Source organism: Musa acuminata, chromosome BXJ1-6 (genome assembly GCF_036884655.1).
Source record: "Musa acuminata AAA Group cultivar baxijiao chromosome BXJ1-6, Cavendish_Baxijiao_AAA, whole genome shotgun sequence".
NCBI lineage: Eukaryota > Viridiplantae > Streptophyta > Magnoliopsida > Zingiberales > Musaceae > Musa > Musa acuminata.
In genome coordinates, this window is record NC_088332.1 from 9,074,332 (window position 1) to 9,097,319 (window position 22,988).

The 22,988-nt window shown below is 41.5% G+C and overlaps 3 protein-coding genes across 5 annotated transcripts; 2 read left to right on the plus strand and 1 right to left on the minus strand.

The window, feature by feature from the left end:
• Positions 1-2,302: 2,302 nt before the first annotated feature.
• LOC103987449 (arabinogalactan protein 1) lies at positions 2,303-3,021 on the minus strand. The gene has a single exon (XM_009405757.3). The coding sequence runs from the start codon at positions 2,926-2,928 to the stop codon at positions 2,506-2,508; it is 423 nt and encodes a 140-aa protein (XP_009404032.2). The 5' UTR covers positions 2,929-3,021; the 3' UTR covers positions 2,303-2,505.
• A 592-nt stretch (positions 3,022-3,613) lies between these two features.
• On the plus strand, positions 3,614-10,550 carry LOC135676076 (homeobox-leucine zipper protein HOX20-like). Of its 3 annotated transcripts, none has more exons than XM_065186874.1 (8): positions 3,614-3,902; positions 5,743-6,644; positions 6,777-6,913; positions 6,989-7,080; positions 9,241-9,307; positions 9,395-9,461; positions 9,535-9,917; positions 9,989-10,550. In XM_065186874.1, the coding sequence occupies exons 5-8, from the start codon at positions 9,263-9,265 to the stop codon at positions 10,292-10,294; spliced, it is 801 nt and encodes a 266-aa protein (XP_065042946.1). In that variant the 5' UTR covers positions 3,614-3,902; positions 5,743-6,644; positions 6,777-6,913; positions 6,989-7,080; positions 9,241-9,262; the 3' UTR covers positions 10,295-10,550. The 3 variants fall into 3 exon arrangements, with proteins under 3 accessions (XP_065042946.1, XP_065042947.1, XP_065042948.1); XM_065186875.1 differs by having other exon boundaries at positions 3,615-3,902; positions 5,743-6,450; positions 6,539-6,644; positions 6,989-9,307; XM_065186876.1 differs by lacking the exons at positions 3,614-3,902; positions 5,743-6,644; positions 6,777-6,913 and having other exon boundaries at positions 6,926-7,080.
• Positions 10,551-21,333: 10,783 nt separating this feature from the next.
• Positions 21,334-22,717, plus strand: LOC135676077 (VQ motif-containing protein 9-like). The gene has a single exon (XM_065186878.1). The coding sequence runs from the start codon at positions 21,413-21,415 to the stop codon at positions 22,499-22,501; it is 1,089 nt and encodes a 362-aa protein (XP_065042950.1). The 5' UTR covers positions 21,334-21,412; the 3' UTR covers positions 22,502-22,717.
• Positions 22,718-22,988: the final 271 nt, after the last annotated feature.

The window sequence follows — 22,988 nt, forward strand, 5'->3', positions numbered from 1 at the left end:
TGGGAGGGAGTAACAACGGATTTACGTTCACCGGGAGCGATGGCGACCCTACTCAACTACTTCTTGTTTTGGTATGTCGTTAAGTTAGTAAGTATAACTAATCTTCCAACAAATCTTGGCTATATATATATATATATATATATATATATATATATATATATAATATAACTACAATCATTATCTCAAATTCATTATTGACTCATCCAAGATATCTTATTGAATTTTAGCCATAGAAGATTATTATAAAAATGATTTTAGCCATAAAGAAAATTTGTCATAATTTTTTGACGGTCCACTGATGTGTACCAACTTGACTAATGAAGAAATTTTATCAAACAAAATTTTGGGCATAATTTTTAGATAATTTATCAGAAAAAATCTCTAGTATCATGTTGTCTTTATAATGGGCTTTTATTGATGGATACCTTTTTTATTTCAATAATACCTTTGATTAGGTTATTTCAAATCATAGATCGATGAGTCATTTAATCCTGAATGTTATGATTTAAGTCAAGTTGATTCAAAGCTATCAAATCTATGAATGAATGTAATACCAGTGTAACCAAGACATTTTTATCAATCCAATCTAACCTTCTATAGAATTACTAACACATGATTTTAATATATTTAATATCATTTTTGTCTTAATTTTTTTTTTTAATTTTATGTTGAATAAAATTTTAAATATAATATTTTTAGGTTGAATCGATGATTAAATGTAACTCATTGAATTTTCATTATATCTATCCAAATTTTTTTTAAATTACTAATGTGATATAATAACATGCTTAGTATTATTATTTTTTTCTATGGATTTAGGATGATTAACTTTTAAAATAATTTTTTTAATTAAATCTACGATCCAGTGTAACTCTTTAAATTTTCATCAAACCTATATAAACTCTTTAGAACTACTAAGGTAAGATAATAATATATTTTAGTATCATTTTTTAAATATAAATTTAAAATGGTTAATATTTAAAATAATATATTTTATCTGTTATATATATGATCTGAGTGTAATTTGAGTATACAGATCTTTTTAGGTAAACTAGGAGGAGATGGAGGAAGAAGAGAAGGAGATGAGGGATAAAGCAATATAGGAGTAAAAGTATAAAAATGAGGATGAAAGAGAGGATAAAGCTAATAAAGAGGGATAGGAGGCGATAAAGTGAGAGGAGGAGACAGTAGCAAAGGTGGAGTGAGTGGAGGAGGAAGTCAAAGAAAAAGTGAGGAGGAGAAAATCAATTGAGAGGGAGAGAAGGCGATGAAGTGGGAATGGATGCCGAGCGAAGGTGAAGAAGTTGAAAGTTATTTAAAAAAAATCAAAATATACTCTTTAAGATACAATTAAATCAAGTTAAATAATTAAGATTTAATTTAAATCAATATGATCCGATTCATCTAAAAAAAATTGATTCAATTAAAAAAAAATAATTCAAACCTAATCAAAGATTATAATTATCTTTTTATGATTTTAAAGATATTTTGATCGAAGCTCTAAAAAAATCAAAGTAAAAAAATTAAATACTTGAACATCATATGATAAAAATTTATTATTAATTTTTGTGATAAATTATCCTAATCTTTTTTATTGGAGACGAGACATGCATTTTTCAACTCAAACTATAGTTACACAATGACATGATTTGATTTAAAAGAACTAAATGATCATAATGACACGTGATAAACTGATGGGATTTATAAAGGGTCAAGACACATGGCATGACATGGTCATAATTGCATAAACCGATTCGATATCATTGAAGTGAGACATGTCATGTTTCTTCTATGAGAGAATCCTTTATGCTGAGACATACACACGTCATGACATGGTTCATGATTGCATAAACCGATTTGATTTCCAAGGGATGCCGAACGACTTGATTCCCGAAATGAATTGCACACACAGCAATCAACACTAGCCCACCGCAAAACAGCAAACAGTCGCCATTTATAATGGCATGAGGTACGTCAATCCCCAACATGCCGGATCCGATAGGGTCATGCACAGCTGATATGTCCAGGTTCAGACCAAATGAAATAGTGAAGTCTGAGCTGGGAGCGCAGTGGCCGCCGCTCCTTCGCCTCATCCTGCGCGCATTCCACACCCGCTCCTTGCAACTCGCCCTGTAGCCGTTCCTGCTGCGACCACCACTACATGATGCAAGACCTGACATCGTCATCCGACCGCCACAGCTGGACTTCACTGAGGCCCCCCGCTGACACGACCCACGTGTCCCAGTCAGATTCCCCATCCAAACAACGACACGCGTCCCTCCAATGCCCAGAGCACGGGGTATAACGGTAAAACAAAGAGAAGTATCCACTACAAAGCAATGGTACAGCCCGGTCACATGTCTACCACCAGGTCAAATAACAAAGCAAAAAATTACAAACCATAGCAATCATTATAATAATAGTACAACATCATGCGGGAAAAAAAAAGAGATCGTCCGATCAACAATCGACGGCTGAGAGCGAGCCCAGCGGAAACGACGCCACCTAGAGCGCGAAGGTGGCGACCACGGCGCACACCACGGCGATCCAGCCGACGGTCGTGGAGGCGGCGACATTGCCCGACGGTGTCGAGGTGGGGGACGAGGTAGGGGTCGTGGAGATCGGAGAGGTCGGGGAGGAGGGGGATGGTGTGGCCGGTGGCGGCGCGGGAGGGGACGTCGCGGGAGCCTCCGAACGGGGGGTGGAAGCAGGAGGGGAAGCCGGGGGTGGGGCTGTGGGCGTCACGGCCGGCGGCGAAGGGACGGGAGCCACGGCCGGAGGGGTGACCGGGGCGACGGCGGGGGGAGTAGTCGGCGCCGGGGACGGAGGCTTTACGGGAGCGGGGCTGGGGCCCTGCGCCAAGGAGGTCACGGCGAGCAGCGCCAACGCGGCAGCGAGCACAGCGAAGCGAAGGGATGCGGCGGCCATGTCCACCGCCGGAGATCCCACAGATCCGAGCCGAGATCGGGCAGCAAATACTTTGGAGAACTTAGCTAGGGTTTGCAGTGTGAAGAGGCGAAGAGGGGTCGCGAAGGGTTATATAGAGGGAGAGAGCGAGAGTGCGAGGTGCGGGAGGTAGGCCTATCAAACCCCGAGAACACGACGCCAGCCGTTGGATCTAATTAGGTACGGTTCAGATCCTTCGATTCCTTTCATCTGCTACATCTATAGTTATTCGGTTGGTAACCGTCCGTTGAAGAAGGGACGGTGATCGATTCCATCAACGAGTCCGCCGTGTGCGGGAATAATAAAGCTCGGCGGCCATCGAAGCACTAGACGTCAGATGGTGATCAGAGGGCAGAAACTTCACTGGACTACCAACGTGGGCGCAATCATTGCAGGTGCGGGGCAAAGCGGAATAGTCGAGCATAATGTTGCGATTTTAATTTATTGGGACAACTGGGCATGACAGGTGGCGTTTGATATTTCTTTGCTGGTGGATGAAATTATTGAATTCATTTTTTATTATATCATATTTGTTTATTATTTATTTTGAAGGGAACAAATATTATTTTTTACCTTGTAACCAGCTGTCGTGAACCGTCACTCGTTCATCACGCATCAGACGGCCAGGAAGGGGTTTATCTTAGGGGAAAGTACGCGATCGTTGGGGTCTTTGGTGACGTGGTGAGCATCAATCGAGTAGGCTCTGGAAGGAGTGGGTGCCGTCTCCACCCAGGAGCGAAGCCTCCGAGCAAATGCATTGGGGAGGAGGGCGAGGAGGCACGCGCTGTTTCCAGGTAAAGTTTCGCCATAAAGGTAGTGGCATCATGGAAGCCTCGTCGAATGGTGAAGGAATGATGGCCATGTCTTGTACATGTTGACTTGCAAGCCCTCAAATCCAGCTCTTTGTCACGGGCTGCTGGCGATTCCAGTTGCTTACATCGGCAGGGCCGTATCAGGTACGACATTCCGATTCCAGATTGACGCGTTGGGTGGCAATGCAATTACGGTCTTGATCGTCGAAGTCCGTGATGTCGTCGGTTGATACAGTCGAGTGTTCGTCAAATTGTCTGGGTGGGAATTGCGATGCGATCGTAAGTTGAATAGAGAAAGTCCATGTCGTCGTTAGTTGACTGTAATGTGTTTGTCAAATTGCCTTGGGGGGGGGGGGGGGGGGGGGGGGGGGGGAGATTTAACTTGCAGTCTCGAACTTGCTGACGAACTTCAGGAAATCCTTGATCGACCTCGTCTCCAGTAGTTTTCATGGACAAGTAGTAGTCGTTCTGTTTACCATACATGAGAGTATTTTCCATTTAGGCTACTAGTTGTTGCCTTGACAGTCGTCGAAGATGGTTGGGATCACATCATGTGATTGCGACCGACCACGAGTTGACATTACGTATTCTTTTTTAATCCTGTCTTGTTTAATCACGATGAATCTCTTAGAAGATGGTTAGAGCGTGGTGGTGGCACTTGAAGTTTTCTCTTTTCTGGTATTTTAGGCCTAAAATATGACCAATAGGATTTATCTGGTTTTATTGAAGTCTCGAGTGAAATGGTCAAGTCTCGGTTGGATAATACAAGGAAACTATACACCAAGTTAGATGGATGGAATTAGTGTTTCTAAGTCAATTAGGCCTCATGATGAAGCAGTATAGTGGTGTATAAATATAGGGCCCTGATTGCTCTTTCTACTCATGAAAATCAATAGACTACTCCTTGATCTCCCTTTGGTAAGGAGAAGAGAATGATGAGGTAGAAGTGCAGTGTACCACACAATCTCACATAGATTGAGAATTGTTCTGCTGTAGGTCAGAGAAATGGCAAATACTCAGTGACTGCGACTGCTGACCGATACCCGTTTATTGTTTTCCACAATAAGCTTTGCATGAATACTAGCACAGGGTTCTTGGAATTTAAGTCCAGTAAAATTAAGCTTTTGGTTAATGAAAATCTGTGATGATGCTAATCAGGATAAGAACACGATTGGTTTGTTCTATAAAATCTGCTGTTACATTATGTACTTTGCAAAAAGGAAAAAAAATCCTCATCTTGACCATTTTAAGTTGCTTTGAAGCAATATTTGTTCTTGTTGATTTTTCATATAATGTGTACTAGTATGCTCTAGTAAACTTATACAGGAGGCATGCAAAGATCAAAAGAACACTGATACTAATAGATTATATGTTCATGAGCACATAGATCATTGTATTAAGCAGGTATTAGAAAGTTAAGCTGCATTGATTTGACTTATAAATACATATGGATTCAACTAGTTTAGGAAGGTTCTGCGACACAGCTTGTTCTAACAAGATCTAGTTTATTTCTATCTGTTTAGTTATGTATTTTATGTTAATCCTTCCTTTTTTTTTTTCAAAAACACATGTTAGTTTAGATTAATTTCATGCCCAATCCCACCCTAATTGTCCAATTTTCGGTGCAACGCCAGCACACGCATACCTTGCGCTTAGACATGTGCATCTTATGCATTTTGATATTTTAAATAAAATATCCCACTCTAATTTTTTTTTACCTTGAAAGTATGATAGCATGTTTGATGCCACCATGTTCAATGCCAATTTTCCCCCTTAACCCACTTTTGGTGATTTTCAAATTATGAACCATGGTTACAATTTTCATCTTCTGTTGATGCCACTATATTTTCATAATAATGAATCCAATGTGCATGCAACCAATTATATAGATGTTAGAAATATCATTGTGGCAACAAAGGTATTCTCGTGGGGGTTATTTCTGTTCTATTTAGCTTAGCCAATGATATTGGAACTTCAACTGCAGATGAGCTGAAGATCTTGAGGATACTCAACTGGTGGAACTGGGCGTCAAGAACTTTTACTGAGAAGTGGAAATAATACTCAAGGTTACTGAATATTCTGGAGGAAGATTTTCAAAGGATATGAATGGCTTAGTTTGGTAAAGGCAGTTTCTTATTTGTCATATCTTTGTATAATCTGCTCACCACTATGGATTTGGAAAGTCCATATGCCTGAAAGATGAACATTTTTTGGCTTGGCAACTCATCCTGGACAAAGCTCCCAACTGATCAGAACCTGAACTGGAATAGTTTTAATAATTGTCGTTTCCATGACAATATTTGAACGATGGAAACTGCTTATCACTTGTTTCTTGGTTGCATTGTTGCTGAGTATTCGAACAGGATGAAATCATGGTCCTACTTATTCAAATCATCCCAGTAACACCAAAGGCCTTTGATCGGACTGGATGGAAAAATAGATCAATGAGGGCTTCTTAATGGGCTTGGGATTATCACAGATTACCTACCTACTGGTGCATTTGGTTGGAGCATAACAAAAGAAACAAACTCTTTTGTGGAAACTACAAAGACTGGAGTATTGTTCCTTAAGAAAGTAGCGCAGAGGGTTTTGCGGATTCTAAGAGGAATGGATTGTTCTGTCAGGTCAGGAATAATCTTGTTTCAGCAACACCCCTTGATTCTTTCATTCTGCTGGTTGTACTCTCTTCATTGTGAGACTTAAATATTCCCTGTTGTTATTATTATTTTGTATATTTTCTTAATGAACAATGTCATGATCATCTGATTTTTTGATCCAAGAAAAAAGTTAGAATCAAGAACATGCCCTTTTGCTTTCCAAGGGCTTATTTCACTCTGTTTCCTTTGCTGGATGACAATACAACTCACAAGGCCTCAAAATACAATGGTAGGCCTCAAAATACACCTCAAAACACCCTTTAGCAATATGTTTTCTTTCCTTCCTTTCTTTTTATGCTTTTATAAGTTCTGAAATGTTCAACAGAAACGGAAAGAACCAAGGATGTTTCTCTGTTTTCAGGCAATCATTCCATTGCATTTGAATCAGCTGAAACCGAAGCATCCATTAAGGTGGCTTTTTGCTTGCAAGAAACTCAGAAATGGATATATATTACTCAGTCCAACTGTTAAGGCAACACAGCTACTTCTCATGCTCAGGTGCCGCCAAACCTGTCCAAGTGCTTGTGCATTCCTATGATGTACTGACATCTGAGCTATCTCCTACTTTACTAGGTCTCTGCAGCCAGCAGTGACTGATTTATTTGGTGGTAGTCACGCGGAATCTCAATCAATCATCACCTTCTTATTGGCCAAGCTTTTCCCAGGTATTCAGTACACAAGCTTTTCCCTTTCTTTCTTTCTTGATGCACTACATTTAAACAACGAGACATATAAACAACTCTCCGTAGGTCAGCAGACATACCTCTCTTTCCACCTGCCAATCCAATCTTTTTCTTTTCCTGCATGTACGATTTTTTAGGAGCCTGTAAGATTGCACCCACTACCACCACCATTTCGTTCTTAGGCCCCTAAAAAAAGGGGAGGATTGGTGCACTGCATGTAGTACAAAGTAGGGCAAGGGTAATGGCTGTTGGGAATCTGTGACAGTCCTTGTTCTGCTTTTTTTTCTCAACTTTTCCAAACCTGTGATTCCTTTCCCAAGTTGAAGTCAGTGCAAGTTCATTCATCTTTAAATTTATTGATATACAGATCATGAGACTAAGCTTACATAGTTTAGGTGGTTGCTTGTTGTAGTTTTTTTGGCCATAAAATAGCTGAGCTGCGCATGGTTGCAACTCTGTTGTTTAGGCTTTTCTCAAGCTAAATCTCAGAACTAAAAGCTGAAAGATTTTAAGCAGAGTCGTCTTGTAGCTAATAGAATTCTTTTCCATTTGGTTGATCCTATGTCTACGATCATCCTTTCTGCCAAGGCCATTTGACACCTACAGGATTAGACTACAGGGGATTGTGTTCCCTGTAGAGAGATAAAAATTTTGCTTTTCGTGCGATCATATGGGTTTGGTTCAAAGAACAAGTTGCTAAGCCGCAAATGTAGACGTAGTTTCATCTCCTGCATGTCACGATCTCATTATGGGGGATATGGTCTCGAGAATATTATCTACCACGAGAATACTTGAGATGTTGAAAGACCTCACACTGAGCCGATCATCATTGGCTGAAGTGAGAAAAGACTGAGCACAAGAGACAAGAAAAATAGGTCACATAGCTCTAATCAGTAACACTATTTGATGTCCGACTCTATGCTCTCTCCAAAGAAAAAGTATGAAACCTACAAAAGCTAGACATGGCTGGTTCTGCCCTCTGAGCTGGTGGGATTGGTTGTGGGTGACGTGATGATATGAGTGGATTGGATGAACAAAAATGAGCTCTTTTTAGTGTTGTAGGTTGTGTCAGGAGTCATATTCTCTTGGAGTTTTGGGTTTAGGTGGTGGTTGGGCTCTTGTGACGTGAAGAAGGTGGCTAGGTTGATCAAACATTGCTGTCATCATGTTTTCTTCGAGGAGGCCTTCATACTTTCTTTGACAATCTTTGTGATGCAAAGCCTTAATGGACGATGATCTTGTTGCATTGGTGCTTAAACTATCACCTCTGTGCTACACATGCAAGCTAATCTTAATGTAGGATGTCGACATACACGATCTTATGATATTATACTGTAAACAAACCCTCATTCCACCTGGAAAAGAAAGAAGAGTAAAGAAGCTTGCCATGTATATTTTACCTCCATCATTTATCTTTATCTCCAAAAGAACATGAAGCTTTTTGTTTGTCTGTTTGGTTGCTATTGGAGTACACAGATTACTAGGCTTGACCAGGGAATTATGAGACCTCTTAACTCACTTCTTGGATTGATAAGATATTTTACCTTCAGTAGGACTGGGACAGGTTATCTGTTAGCTTCAATCCTCTGTGTCTGAGAGAGAGAGAGAGAGAGAGAGAGAGAGAGAGAGAGAGAGAAAATCTGCCATTATTTTCAATTTTGACTCGTGAATAGAGAAAGACGCCATAGGAAGGACACAAAATCTATTGAAATGGATTTCAGATGCAGAATTACTTGAGCTGCAGGATGAGCGTCGAGTGAATTTATTTCTTTGATGACTTTTGAAGAGACATGGCGACATGGGTTTGATTCTTCATATTTGCTGAATTAGGCACCGATGTCTCCTCCACAGGAAAATGACATGTTTGGCTTTTGGACCTATCACCCCAAAGCCACATTGATTTCTTCCTCCAAGTGTCATGTTCTGACTTTAATTCAGATTAAACATCATCAAAATCAATCTGACGAGTGTGTTCTTCTTCCACGTTGGTGCCATCATTTTTGCTGTTCTCCTTCCCCTTAACCCGGGTGTGCCAAACCCAACCCTACATAACTCTACACTGTCTCTCATTTAATGACTGCTTGACCTCCTGCTCTCTCTTTCTCTCTCTTCCAATTTCTGTTCATGCTTGGAGAGATCCAGGTAGAAAGCTTTGCATCTGGTGATGGACGCAGGAGAGAAGGAGGTCAAACGTGAGGACAATAATGAGGTAAAGATGGAGATCAAACAGCTCCTTTTGTCTTCCATCTTATTTTCAATTGTGTCAACATGACTCCACTTGTTGTCTCCCTTTCAGCTCATGAACAAGGGGAGCAGGCATCAGAAGCCAATGAACAGGATCAGCAGCTTAGACTCCTTCAAAGGTATTAAGAAGTAGATTTAGGCTTTCACCTCTGATTTGCTGTTGGTGATTCATAGTGATTTGGGTTGTTCCAGTGGAAGGAAATGACAAGTCCGAGAAGAGAGTACGCCACTCGCTCCTCCTCGAGGGAACGGAGGAGATGGAGTGGGACGATGAGCTGTGCTCCAATGGCTCCTCGTCTCTCGGGCAGAAGAAGCGGCGGCTGAGTGTCGACCAGGTGAAGGCTCTGGAGAAGGACTTCGAGGTGATGAACAAGCTGGACCCGGAGAGGAAGGTGAGGCTGGCTCACGAGCTGGGCCTCCGGCCCCGGCAAATCGCCGTCTGGTTCCAGAACCGCCGCGCCCGGTGGAAGACCAAGCAGCTGGAGCGCGACTACGGCGCGCTCAAGGCCCGTCACGACGCGCTCAAGCTCGACGTCGACGCGCTCCGCGGCGACAAGGAGGCGCTCATGGACGAGGTAAGCCGCCACCGCAGAGCACACTCCCGGTTTCGCTTTGGGACACTCCATGATCGTTGGCTCTGATCCAGATGAGAGCGCTGAAGGCCAAGCTAGCAGATCCCGCCACACCAAAGGTCGAGGAGGACGGCCGAGCTCTTGGCTTCCGGGATGGCACCTCCGACACGGATTCAAGTGCGGCGCTCAACGAGGAAGCCAGTCCCTACTCTGGAGCGTTGCTGGACCAGCACCACTGTGTTCTGGAAACCAAGTCCCATTGCTCCTCCATCTTCATGGAAGAAGATGGTTTCTTAAGGGGAGAGGAGCTGTGTGGTGCTCTGTTCTCGGAGGAGCAGGCACCCACCCTCCCTTGGTGCTGCACCGAGGGATGGGAATGAGCTAACAGAAGAAGAGGCGGCCACTGTAAATGGAGTCCTTGGTGGGAACTGTGCGTAAAGGGTAGTGTCAGAAGATAGTGAAAAGAAGAGACTCAAAAGTCTCTTTTCTGTAAGCCAATGTTTAATATATGTCGAATAAAGAAGGCCAGGCAAGTAGAGAACTCTTGACAAACTTGGTAGAGAGCTGAGCATGGTAACCTTCTGTGTCTTGTGATTGCTATTGATATCTCAGGTGAGAAACTACTATTGAGCTTTATATATTTGCATTTGACAGATGCGCGTAAGAAGAACTATGTGAGTTGAGCACACGAGAAGAAATTATGACTTGTAAAGAAGATCTTATTAGCACTTGCTCATGTGGCAACGGGTGGTGGAAAGGCAAGATGAGTGCTGTAATCCATCTCTGATTGATGTAGTGCATGTAGTCGGTGGCAATGCAGCCTGACGTGCTGTACTACATTGCAATTAGAACATCTGAAACATGCTTAAGTGTCGGTACACATCAATGGTAGATAGAAAGCAGAGAGGAAGAGTGGGGTTGCTACGTGCAGATCTTCCACATCTTCTTGATGGTGGAAAGAGAATGAAATTGCAGATCTTCCACGTTCTGTGATTGATTATGGATGAACATAAGCGGGGGATCATGATGTCAATAAACAAGTAATATTTTTTAATCTTTTGATCAGATTTATGTCCAATTTAATAGAATAACAGTGGTAATATCGATCCCAAACTGAAAAGTTAGATTAAGTCAATTACATCAACATAAGATTATGTTATATATATATATATATATATATATATATATATATATATATATATATATATATATATATATATAATGGGTTTTTTCTTACGTGGGTCGAATTTTTTTAAATCACGTATCTTGAGCACATTTTATCTTGTACCTCCCGTAGTGATAGAGTTTTTCTCTAGATCGAATTTTTCTAACTCAGACACGTTAGACATATTTTATATTATACCTCCCATTTTGATAGGATTCTTTGGTACTTTCCAATTTGATCTTTGTACATTGATCACTTTTGTGCTCTCCGAGGTTATCTTGATACTTCAATCACTTTTACATTTGTCAAAGTATCCCTTTATCTATTATTATCTTTTTGATTTGACCAAAAGAAACATTTATCTTCAATGTGAGAAGAGCGAGATTGATCTCCTTCCTATAAAATTCTCTTAGATATTAGGGTGAGGCTCATTATCTCATTTGAGCCTTCGGTCAGGAGCATTCTCTTTTTAGCCTTGATTATCCCCTACAAGGCAAATTAGTCCTTAGTCTTCTTCTTAAAGGTAAGTTGGATCTTGGGTGTCTCATCCTCTAGGTGTGTGCAACATCTTAGCCTTCCAGTATCTCGTTCTTCCGCCTGTGCAGGTCAAGATGTTTTTTCTTTCTTGCACAAGCTTTTCTTGATTTTATAGTCATTGAATGACTAAGCAGGTTGGTGCTCAATCCTTAGATAGCCTAGGGGTAAAAGAAGTTTCGACCTTCCCCTCATCGAGAGAGTCGGTTCTTATGAACTCAAAGATTCTTTAGAATTTAGAGTCCATGAAAATCATATATGATAGAGACTCAATGATGAGTATACAACTCTAGGACCATTTACGATTTAGGTACTCTATCCCGGTCGAGTTTGAACTACAGATCCCTTGGCTCCGTCACCATCCATATGACTAAATATTTAGATTTATTTGTTTGTATTCTAATGCTATAAAAGCATGACTTTGTTTTTGTTTTCATCCAATGATTGTATCTTACCTCTAATGATTGTATCTTATACCCTTATAGTTGGTGCCCAACTCGTGATGCTACTTGATAGCATTCCTTGGAGAATGCTATCATGTCAGTTTCACATCAACTTGCAAACTCTTTGTTGTTTATTTTCGACTGTGCAAGGTAAAAAGTGACTACGACTTGGCTACTCGGGGGGGGGGGGTTTCAGGTTTAGTGGTGCCCTTTCTAACAATAAGAGTTAGAATAAATGATTCTTCCTTATACGTATAGGTTGAGATTGAGAGTTTAGTCTTTCCTAGTATGCATATTGCATAGATAACACATTTCCTTTCTTATTAGACAAGGAGTTAGATCAAGTGATTCAGTTAAGAGATATACTCTTTACTTCTGAGGCTATTCGAAAGACATACAATGGCTAACTAATTGATATGGGTCTCAACTCAATTCCTGGAGGTATAATTTGAAAATCTCATCTTCTCAATTTTTTTTGCACTCTAAAAAGTAACTTGTATATCCTTATGATATTAATCTCCTACAGGTATGAAAAAGTAACTCATCACCTAGGGCATCGGCCCTGACTCGGTTCGATCGTCTTTTCACCACCGACCAACAAAGAAAGAAGAAAGTCATGAATAAGGTGTCTCGTTCTCAGTAGGTTAAGGAACTTGACATAAAGTAGATTCCCAAAGAGAAACAAAATAAAGTGCCTCTTGCCTCCTAAGCATTGGCAATTTTAGAGAGCCACCAAAGCTCAAGGTCTTCCTCAAGAAGAAGAGAGAGGCAAAAGTCAGTATTTGACCTGTGCAAGGGCATATCCCTACCCTTAACAAAATCAAAGATAGTCAACCTACCAAACTTGATTCCAAATGCACTATTGCACCTAAGATTGGAGGGTACGTAAGAAGGGCAAAAAATATAGGATAACATTGAAGTCACAGAGCAATATTGCTGAGGTTTCTTGTGCTCTTATATAGTGAAGCAAATTTATTGTTTCGTCTTGAAGGTTTTGATTGACGTGGGCTACCGTAATAAAGTACTGGTAAGTTAAGTCATGGCTAGCCCCTTTACTATCTTGTTGCTAACCTCTTTATTTTTTACTTGTAGCATCACCATTACATTATAGATCTTTTTTATCGTGTATGGGATCCTGGCTCTATCTTCAATAGCAATCTCTTATAATCAATAATCACCATGAGGAGGTGGAGAGATTGAGGAAGGAGATGGGAGACCCAATACTTATTGTTGAGGTAGAAGCTTTAGGAGATATGTTGGCGAGCCAATTAAAGGAGGCTGAGCGATGCTCCGCTAATCACGTTGAATAATTGAAAGTGATTTAGAGCAACAATAGAAATATTGGATGAGTGTTGCAACTTACCCAAGAGTTGAGTTCTATGATGACATATAACTCTAAGCTCATTGAGCAAGTTATTATAGTTAATAAGCAAATTCAAGGTCTAAAGGAGGTGCCGAATGCTGAGAGAACAATGATACCGATGTATCGAGAGGAGGCAATCATCAACTATAAGATCTTCATCAAGTTTATGAAGAGCTCGGAAATGTCGGGATGCAGCTTCATAGTAGTACAAGTACTATGTTACCTTAGCTCATTTAAAGACAATGTGTTTCGAGACGGAGATTATGGAAGATCTATTCATCGAGTATCCCAAAATTCAAAATATTTTGATGGCTATTAAAGTACCTTTTAATGATGATCCCATCTCACCACCTCGCCTTGATGCCTAGTTCATTGTCTTCTGATGTGTTGATCTTGCCTACCCTGACTCAGTAATTTTATCATTTTCTTATCGTGTCATCGAACTTGTCCGTCAAACCAGTTTATATCTTAGTAAGTTGAGGTCTCATTTTGGATGTAGAGGCTCGACCAAGTTAGTGCAATCTTTTTACATAATGAAACTTTCTTTCCTCAACATACAACACACATCTTAAATATATATATGAATATGACATGCATATTCATAGTCCGGAGAGGCGAGATAGAGTCGCTAGTGAACTTTATCAGTAAAGAAGTCATAAGGGAAATATTGTTAGTTGACAACTTAAGTTTTGAAAAGAATCATAGAAGATATTAGCAAAGTCATGATTTAGGTTGAGGTACTATATATTTACCTCTTTAAAGCTTATATCCGAGTCATCTTCCATCCTCAAGCGCTTTCGAATGATAGCTTGGACATAAGCTGCTGGTCATAAGTCCCCTGTAAGCCAATCACGTAAGTGATGACATGAGTGACGCAGCATACAATCTTTTTGCTCATTATTATTATTGATATTTTCTCACTTTATGATTATATTTTATATATATTATGATATTCGTAGATCTGTGCAATAAGAATCAAATAATGATAAGATTATGATAATGAGACCGATTCGCCTTTAAATACATACCCTAAATAAAACCGTTTATAGGTTACTTGAGAAGGACATCTAGATAACCGTACAGACTAGTGTACTGTATACCCGTTCATATGATGAATGTGGTTGGTCTTATAGCTACTCGTGTGGAAACACTAAATATATAATGCAAGGGCTCATTGGAGAATGAGTTTACTGATTAATCCGCTCATGGAATATTACATGGTTGATGATACCTTACCGTTAGATAGTAATTTTATTATCTAATTATATATCTGGTCCTTATACTAAGGCTGTACTACATGAGTACTCTGCTCGTTGATACCGAACTTATAGATCTGAATGTTCTAGATCTAGCACAACTAATTATTGAGAGTGGTAGCTAACCTTATGAGAGCAATTGAGCATCGATAGAGAATTATCCACACTCGGTATCATGAGAGGTATATCTTATATGTTCTTGTTTAAGTAAATCCCTGGCTAAGGTTATTTAGATTGAGAGAAAAAGAGTTTTATAGGAGAATCCGATTAGAGCGAGACTCAAGTAGATTCCGTATGAGCCTGATAGCATCATGTCCGATATATAATCTCTAAGATATTAGATAGACGAGGGAATATAGATATATGATAACTGAGGACAAATATGTCAAATAGATTGGATTCCCTAGTATCATTTAGGGAGTATGGCGTAGTAGCCTAGTATATTGATGAGTCGAGTAAATTATTATAAAGATGATAATTCACTAAGTTAGAAAGAGTTCTAACAAGTATAACTCACAGCTAGCTCGATATTGGGCCTAGAGGGTCACACATATATGGAAGTTATTGCGACGAGTAGAGGTTCGGATATAAGATATCCATTGGAACCACTATCTTATTGGATATCCACTAAGCTCCTGAATTATTTGATCTTGTGGATAAGAGTCAATGAGAGATTATTGGGTAGAGATCTACTAATTCAAGAGGTTTGAATAGTTGGATGAAGATCGAATTCCCAATATGGTATGATCAATTAAGGTTAAGTTAATAGAGACTTCTATAAATAAGAGGGAACCAAAGAGCATAGGCTAGACTTTTTTTGGTGGCCACTATCTATTCTTCTCTCTCCCTCTCCTCCTTAGCCGACAGCCTCAGTTTGGAGCGTGTGGATAGCAAAAAGGGCTAGCCTCTTCTTGATCACGTGATGCGTATGAAGAGGAAGATCATGTAGTGATTTGAGGAGCATCACATTTGTCGTGTGGATTAACGCCAGAGAGTATGACAGTTGACCTCCTTTATCTACCCCTACAGATCTGAGATTTCACAAGGATACATAATCTCCCTAGATAACAAATTTGTCTTGACACACATGATTTTCAATTTTGTATTTTGTTTTTGCATATAAATCTTCGACGAAACCTTTTTTTTTTTTTTGGGAAATTTATGATTTTATGTTTCTATTCTTCCATTGTACTTGTAATGCTCTATCCAAGTTTCCTGACATAAGCCATACGATCCGAGGTGCTGTACCTCCTAAGGTAAGTTCACTAATAATAACATTAATTTATCATTATATCGACCAATGGGTCGAGGTAAAGGTTCTTAGCGCCTTCAAGCGAATCGTCTGAAATATCCCCAACATATGAGCTCCTCAAACTATTTTTTTAAGTCACAATAATCCCTTGTGTCATGACCATAATTCGTTAGTACCAGTAGTATTTAGGCTTGTTTCTTTTTTGCTAATGGGTCTTAATTGGGTGAGGATCTTTTAATAGTCACTTATTTTTTATCTGTGAAAACCTTTAGTTCTAGTCATTTTTAGGATGGTCAACTCGGACCATGAGTGAGATAACTTGGGTCATTCGTTTCTCTTTCACCATGATGACCTCAAGGTTAGGGCTGATTGTGACCGCTCCTGCTTCGGCCTCTTGCTTGTCTCCTTATGCTTACTCAAGACCATTACTTTGGTGATGATATATTGATTGACCCTTTAAGGTGCCTCTGGTTTAGTCATCAGTGTTGTCTTTATCAACGACTAGAAAATATGAGCGGGCTTGAGACTCATCATGAAGGTCTGTATTAAGAGTGATGAATGAGCATCTATTATGCCTCAGAACTTATTCGTGAACCGACTGATAAATTCTATAAGCATTTACTCCCCCCCCTTCCTAAGTTTGAGAAGTGTTACCATTAAAGACCATGAGCATGCGTTCCCAAGGAAGTAAACTTTGAACTCCTTTGCAAGCTGAGCAAAAGAACTAATAAAAAATGACTTTACTGTTATCAAATGCCTCTAAGGATTAAGGATGAAAGTTCATCAGAATCAGTTCCTCTTCGATTTTCTATGTGAACGACGATTGACCCAAGGTGGGTCGACTAATGGTTCTCCTTTTTACTATTAGATCTCTCATCGTATCTTCTCCCAACATCAATTCATCTATTATAATTGGATTCATAGGGAATCATCCATCAAATCCATTGATTGAGCCTTGGATTCAAGCATTTGTATTTACTGAGTGAGGTTTAAGAACCCTTTGATAGGGATAACCAAGTGGCTCGAGGCCATCTATGGGATGATAGACTCGAGTCATTTAATAAACATCAATATTGTATTAATATTTTTTGTTGAGATGGATGCACTAATTTATGAAAAGATTGATTGTTGCCTCCTTTGGGTGAAAGTACTATAGGTTTACGGTAAAGCCTCTTTGCTTGAGTGTTCATCGAGAGGGTCAGTGGACGAGCATTCCTATGATAGTGGATCATCATTCTATCGCCAAAAGTATTATTGAAAGAAGTCATTGAAGTCTTGGTCAGCCTTACATGGTTCCAGACCCGTGTGCGCAAGGCTGTCTTAGATACCTCTAAGGTGGAAACGTTAAGCTCTTGAAGTATCACTTGCATAAATATCGAGGTCGGGAGAGGTTTCTTGACCTAGTCCCTCCGATGCCCAAGTCAATAACCTGAGGTAGGTGACTTGAGTGGTCAAAAGGTGATTCTCTCTTTTCATTGTGTTGAATATGAGCTTTTATACTTAGATTGTGAAGAGACAAAATATTTTATGAAATATTCTAAGAGGAGGTAGCCAATAACTATCTCTAATAATCCCCCTTTGACCTTTTATCCTCGCGAGTGACAAGGGGCGATAACCTATAATTGCCTGCATTCAACCCTTATCCACATAGGTAGACAAGTAGAGGGTGGTCTTTATATTCTCCTTCCAACTTAGACACAATATGAAGATCACATGTCGAATGATGATTGACTAATGATATTCTTCCTATCATAATGTGTACTTCGAGGGCTCTCACAAGAGGGATTTAAAGTACAACGTCTTATTCACTTGATATATTAAGCTTGTGCCTCTTTAATTAATTCGTCAACTTCGTGCATTAAGCAAATGCTAGTAGGGTTTGGGGTGCCCAACCTGCACCTTGAATTGACAACTTTTGTTCCTCGATAAGGGGTCGATTCTCGTTGATAGCAGATGCTGACGTGAACCTCGACTTTCCATCGAGTGTGGAGGTCAATAATGATGAGGGTTGATTTTCTAACCTCTATGACTCGGTGACAGCATGACTTGCAGTGAGGACCATAGGCGAGGGTGTATATGCTAGTCATAGGTACCCTACAAACTAATCACATAAGTGATGACACATGTGACTTGAAACGTAGTTTTTTTGTTTATTATTATTATGATATTGTCTCACTTTATATTGCTTGATGCATAAATATATTGTGATGTTAATAGATTTGTATAATAAGAATCAGATCGTGATGAGATCATGATGATGAGATTGATTCACCTTTAAACACACCATAAATAATCATGGTCATATGTTACTCGAGAGGGATATCGAGATAACTGGACAAATTAGTGTGATGTATACCTATCCATATGATGGAGGCGGCTGGTCTCATGGTTGTTCGTGTGGGACACTAGGGCTACATTATATATACTTATTAGAGAATGAGTTCGCTGAATGATTCGCTCATGGAAAGTTTGATGGTTTATGATATCTCATTGTTAGATAGTAATTTCATCATCTCAATTGTGTACTTGATCCTTAGACTTGAGACACCAATGATATCATGTATCAGTACTCCGCTCTTTGATAGCAGACTTATATGTTTGAAAGTTCCAGATCTAGTATAGTCGGTCATCGGGAGTGACAACCAACCTTACGAGAGTTATTGAGTATCGACAGAAGATTATCTACTCTCGGTATCATGAGAGAAATATCTTGCTTAGACAAATCCTTGGCTATGGTCATTCAAATTGAGAAAGAAAGAGTTCTCCGGGAGAATTCAATTAGAGCGAGACTCGAGGAGAAATCGTATGAGCCTGATAGTATTATGACCAGTATATAGTCTCTTTGATATTAGATGGATAAGGGACTATAAGTACATGATAATTGAGGACAGATAGGTCAAAAGTATTTGATTCTCCTATATTGTTTGGTACTACGGCGTAGTGGCCTAGTACGTCTACAATCGATGAGTCGAATGAATTATTATGGAGATAATAATTCACTGAGCTAGAAAGAGTTCTGATATTTATGACTCATGACAAGCTCAATATTAAGCCTAGAGAGTCATACGCATATAGTAGGTGTTACGACAAGTAAAGATTCATATATAAGATATTCATTGGAGCCCTATCTTATTATATATCTATTAAGCCCATAAATTATTGGATCTTATAAATGAGATCGAATAAGAGCTAATAAGAGATTATTGGGTAGAGACCCACTAATATAAGAGGTTTGGGTAATTGGATAGAGATCGAATATCCAATATGGTAGGATCCATTAGACTTAAGTTAACAAGGATCTCTATAAATAGGAGAACACTAAAGGGTTATAGGAAGACTTCTTAGTTGCCACCTCCTATTCTCCTCTCCCATCTCCTTCTCATATAGCAGGTGTGGAGATTTAGGCAGCGATTCAATAAGCATCTTTTCAGCCCCTATCTTGTGGATCACCGCTAGAGAGGAGGACGCTTGACCTCCTTCATCCTCTCCCATAGATCTGCAGAATTTCAGAGATATACAATTTCCCTAAGTAACGTAATTATCTCACACATGGTTTTTAGTTTCATGAGTTTTTGTGCATCAATCTTCGCACGACGATGAATATATTTTTGGAAATATGATATTTTTATTTTATGTTCTTCTGTTGCACATGTGATATCACCCCTAGGTTTCTCAACAGCAAGTGTTGTTAGCAACAATACAACGAGTTGTAGAGACTCCAATCGTTAATCTTCTCTATTCATCGTCGGGGGACTCACCTTGCGTAGAGGAGGGGGTCAGGTTTTTCAACTTCCATATCTTGAGCAAACTAGGGTGGTCAAGCTTCCCAATCTCCATAGCTCGAGGAGGACTATAAGTAAGAGGTGCAAGCATTACTAGTGATGATGTAGCAGGTTGCGAAAACTCTCATCGTCGACCTGCCCCTCCCATCATCGAGGGACCCATCTTAGGAGGCGAGGGCCGATTTTTACCTATATTTTTCTGACCTTTGTTGCTTGTTGGTGACAAAAGAGGAGGGTCGGGTACTCGAACTCCATACCTTGAGCGAAGGAGGGTGGTCAAGCCTCTCGACCTCCATGGCTCTGTGAGGACTATAAGGGAGGCATGTGGGTGCTTTTGGCGATGATGTGATGAGCTACGGAGACACTTATTATTAAGGGATCATCGAGAGACCCATCTTAGGCGGAGGAGGGGGTCGGGTTTTTCGATCTCCATTGCTCGATGAGAATTGCTAACAAGGGGTGTATGTGTTGCCGGTGACAATCTATCGTTCCCCCCTCCCACAAAAAAAAAAAAATCTACCATAATCGATCAAACTGATGAGCTATATTTGGCATTGTCGTACCCATCTCGAGTTAAGGAGGAGAAGATGATGACCTCCGAGTGCTCGACCTCACTCCTTTTGTATATTTTAGTAAAAAATTAAAAAATAATAATTATGATCTCATGCTGCTCGAAACCTGTTTTTCATGCGGATTCGGAGTGTGAATTGGATCCGACCCGAAAACTCACTTGATCCGCTCCTCTCGAACTAGAATTTTAATTGGTTCCTTCGATCGAAACGCTTTCATCCGTTTCACCGCCGACCCAGTTGCCCTACCTGCTCTGTTATTGCGTGCGGTGGTCCCGCTTTTTGCGGTCCTCTTTCCACCACTCCCCTCAGCCACAAGGACAGGTGCGTGAGACGTGTAACTCAGAAGAAGGGGCAACGGGCATCGTTCGATGATCCATAATACATGGAACACGTGGAGGGAAAACGAGTGGGCCCTTCCCATCCGGTGTCGGTGACCGATCTCTTTCACCAGATCTACAGTGCCTCTTGGTCTTACTACAGCCAAAATAACAGGAATTTATCTCAGCCTTTAGATCACGATCCGACGCCTAAAACTAAAAGATCAAAATAAATAGTAAAGATGCCCGGAAAATAGAAATAAAATGAAAGAAAGAAAAGGATGAGCACGGCAAGTAGGTGTGGGCCGGTCAACCGTCAAAGGCGACGCTTTAGTTCCAAGCGAGCCCCCTCTCAGTTGTCGTCTTATTTAGCTGACAGAATCTTAGAATTCCACTGCAAGCAAGACAGCAACCGCAAAAATTACTGCCTCCTCTCCCCCCCCTCTCTCTCTCTCTCTCAAAGTTGTCGTTATCTTACGGTCTCCGAAACGCAACCTTTTGACCGTCTCCATCAACGGTCGTCATCTTCATCAGCTCTGTCTGCTCCTTCCTGGGCCCCTGCCTGCTTATTATATTACACCCATCATTCATACCTTGTCTCTCTCTCCCTCGCTCATACACACTAATACCCAGACATCGGGTTTGGACTTTTCTTCCTCCATTGAATGTAAATGAAGTGGGTTGGATCGTTGTTGATCTGAGATGAAGTAGCTAACAGGGTTTGGACTCAGCACCCGCATGATATGAATGGGGAAGATGAGGTCTTTGTCTCTCTGCAGAACAGACGCGATGGATTCCTTTCAAATCTTTTCATATGGCGAGTGACACACAGGAGAGAAATGGGTTTAATGAGCATGTGCTGTCGCTTGTCAGTGTGCTCAAGCTATTGTTATTATATGACCCAACACCGCCGTTTCCACACACAAAAGCCAGGAAAGAAGATTCAAACGCCCTTTCAGTCTTGCAGATAATGATGGAGAAAGCCTGTCATTCCGCTGCTAATCTCTCCTCCTCCTCATCCTCCATCTCCACCACCACCTCCGCCTCCTCCGCCTCCTCCTCCACCACCACCGTCATCGCTGCGGATGATCACTCTTTGACTCCTGCTGCGGCTGCTGATGCTTGTACTGCTGGCGGCGGTGGCAGCAGCAGCTCGGCCAGCAACACCAAGACAAGTGGCAACAGCTCACTTAGGTCACTCAACAGAGCCTCCTACAAGATCTCCAAACCGCTAACCAGAAGCCCTAATCCTGCAGCTGCATCGACTGCTGCTGCTGCTCCGGGTCCGGAGGCGGCGGCGGCGACGGGGGCGAGCGTTGGTAGCGGCGGGGGAGCTCCGCCGTACCAGCCGCAGCCGCCGGTGTACAACATCGACAAGAACAACTTCCGCGACATCGTCCAGAAGCTCACCGGGTCGCCTGCGCACCACCAGACCCGTCCCCCGCCTGCGGAGCTGCCGCCGCCACGTCCCCCCCTTGCCGTCCCACCCGTGGTCACGTCTGTCGCCGCCGCCCCGACCTCCCGCCTCCACCGCATACGCCCGCCGCCGCTAGCCCACCTCGCCCCCCGCCTTCCGGCCCTCGCCCCGCCTCCGCCCCTGCCTGCCGTGGAACCCTGGACGCGGCCCCCGCTGTCACCTCTCCCACCACTCCCGACCGTCAGCGCCGCGGCAGAGTCGCCGATCTCGGCCTACATGCGTCGCCTCCGCGGCGGTGGCGGCCTTCCGTGCCTGGCCCCATCTCCAGCAGTTGCGCCGGCGCTGCCGCCGCCGAGCTCGCCGCTAGGTTTCGGATGCCTGCTGTCGCCACGGACGGCGTACCAGATGATGATGGCTGCGCCGGGGTTGGGGCTGCCGACCTCTCCAGGGGTACAGCTGCCGAGCCCGAGGTTGGGAGATCCCTGAAGCAGATGACTCACATCGTTTCGTGCTCGTTACCGGTCGTCAAGGTACTCCATGTCTTAGCCGGAGGTGCGCCGCAGTTGCAAATTGTTATGTGATTTCATATGCTTTTTATGTACATCAAAACACACCTGCTTTGATCAGCATTGGTGTGAGGGGCAGAAATACATACATGTCCTCGATGCCAACCAACATGATTATATGTTAGGTTTGATTCCATTTCTTGTTCCCCCCAAATACATACGATCAGATCGAAAGATTTTTTTGTGGGACAAAAAGGCACGTACTAGAATTACTTTGCGTGCGGGATGGGATGGCTCATGCGATGCAGCATAACCCCTTGGAATTCAGTCACGCTTACTATTTTGTTAAGATAATTTCGATTAATATGTACTGATGTATCCCATTCTTCTCGACTTTGCCAAGGAATTCTAGTATAGTGTGGTGACTGATTGTGCCATAAATTATCTTTGTTCCAGCAGTAGAGCCG

Coding starts and splice junctions, on each gene's coding strand:
- LOC135676076 (XM_065186874.1), top strand. CDS start 9,263: ATGGACGCAGGAGAGAAGGAGGTCAAACGTGAGGACAATAATGAG. Junction 9,308..9,394: donor AACGTGAGGACAATAATGAG/GTAAAGATGGAG, acceptor TCTCCCTTTCAG/CTCATGAACAAGGGGAGCAG. Junction 9,918..9,988: donor AGGAGGCGCTCATGGACGAG/GTAAGCCGCCAC, acceptor GCTCTGATCCAG/ATGAGAGCGCTGAAGGCCAA.
- LOC135676077 (XM_065186878.1), top strand. CDS start 21,413: ATGGCGAGTGACACACAGGAGAGAAATGGGTTTAATGAGCATGTGCTG.
- LOC103987449 (XM_009405757.3), bottom strand. CDS start 2,928: ATGGCCGCCGCATCCCTTCGCTTCGCTGTGCTCGCTGCCGCGTTGGCG.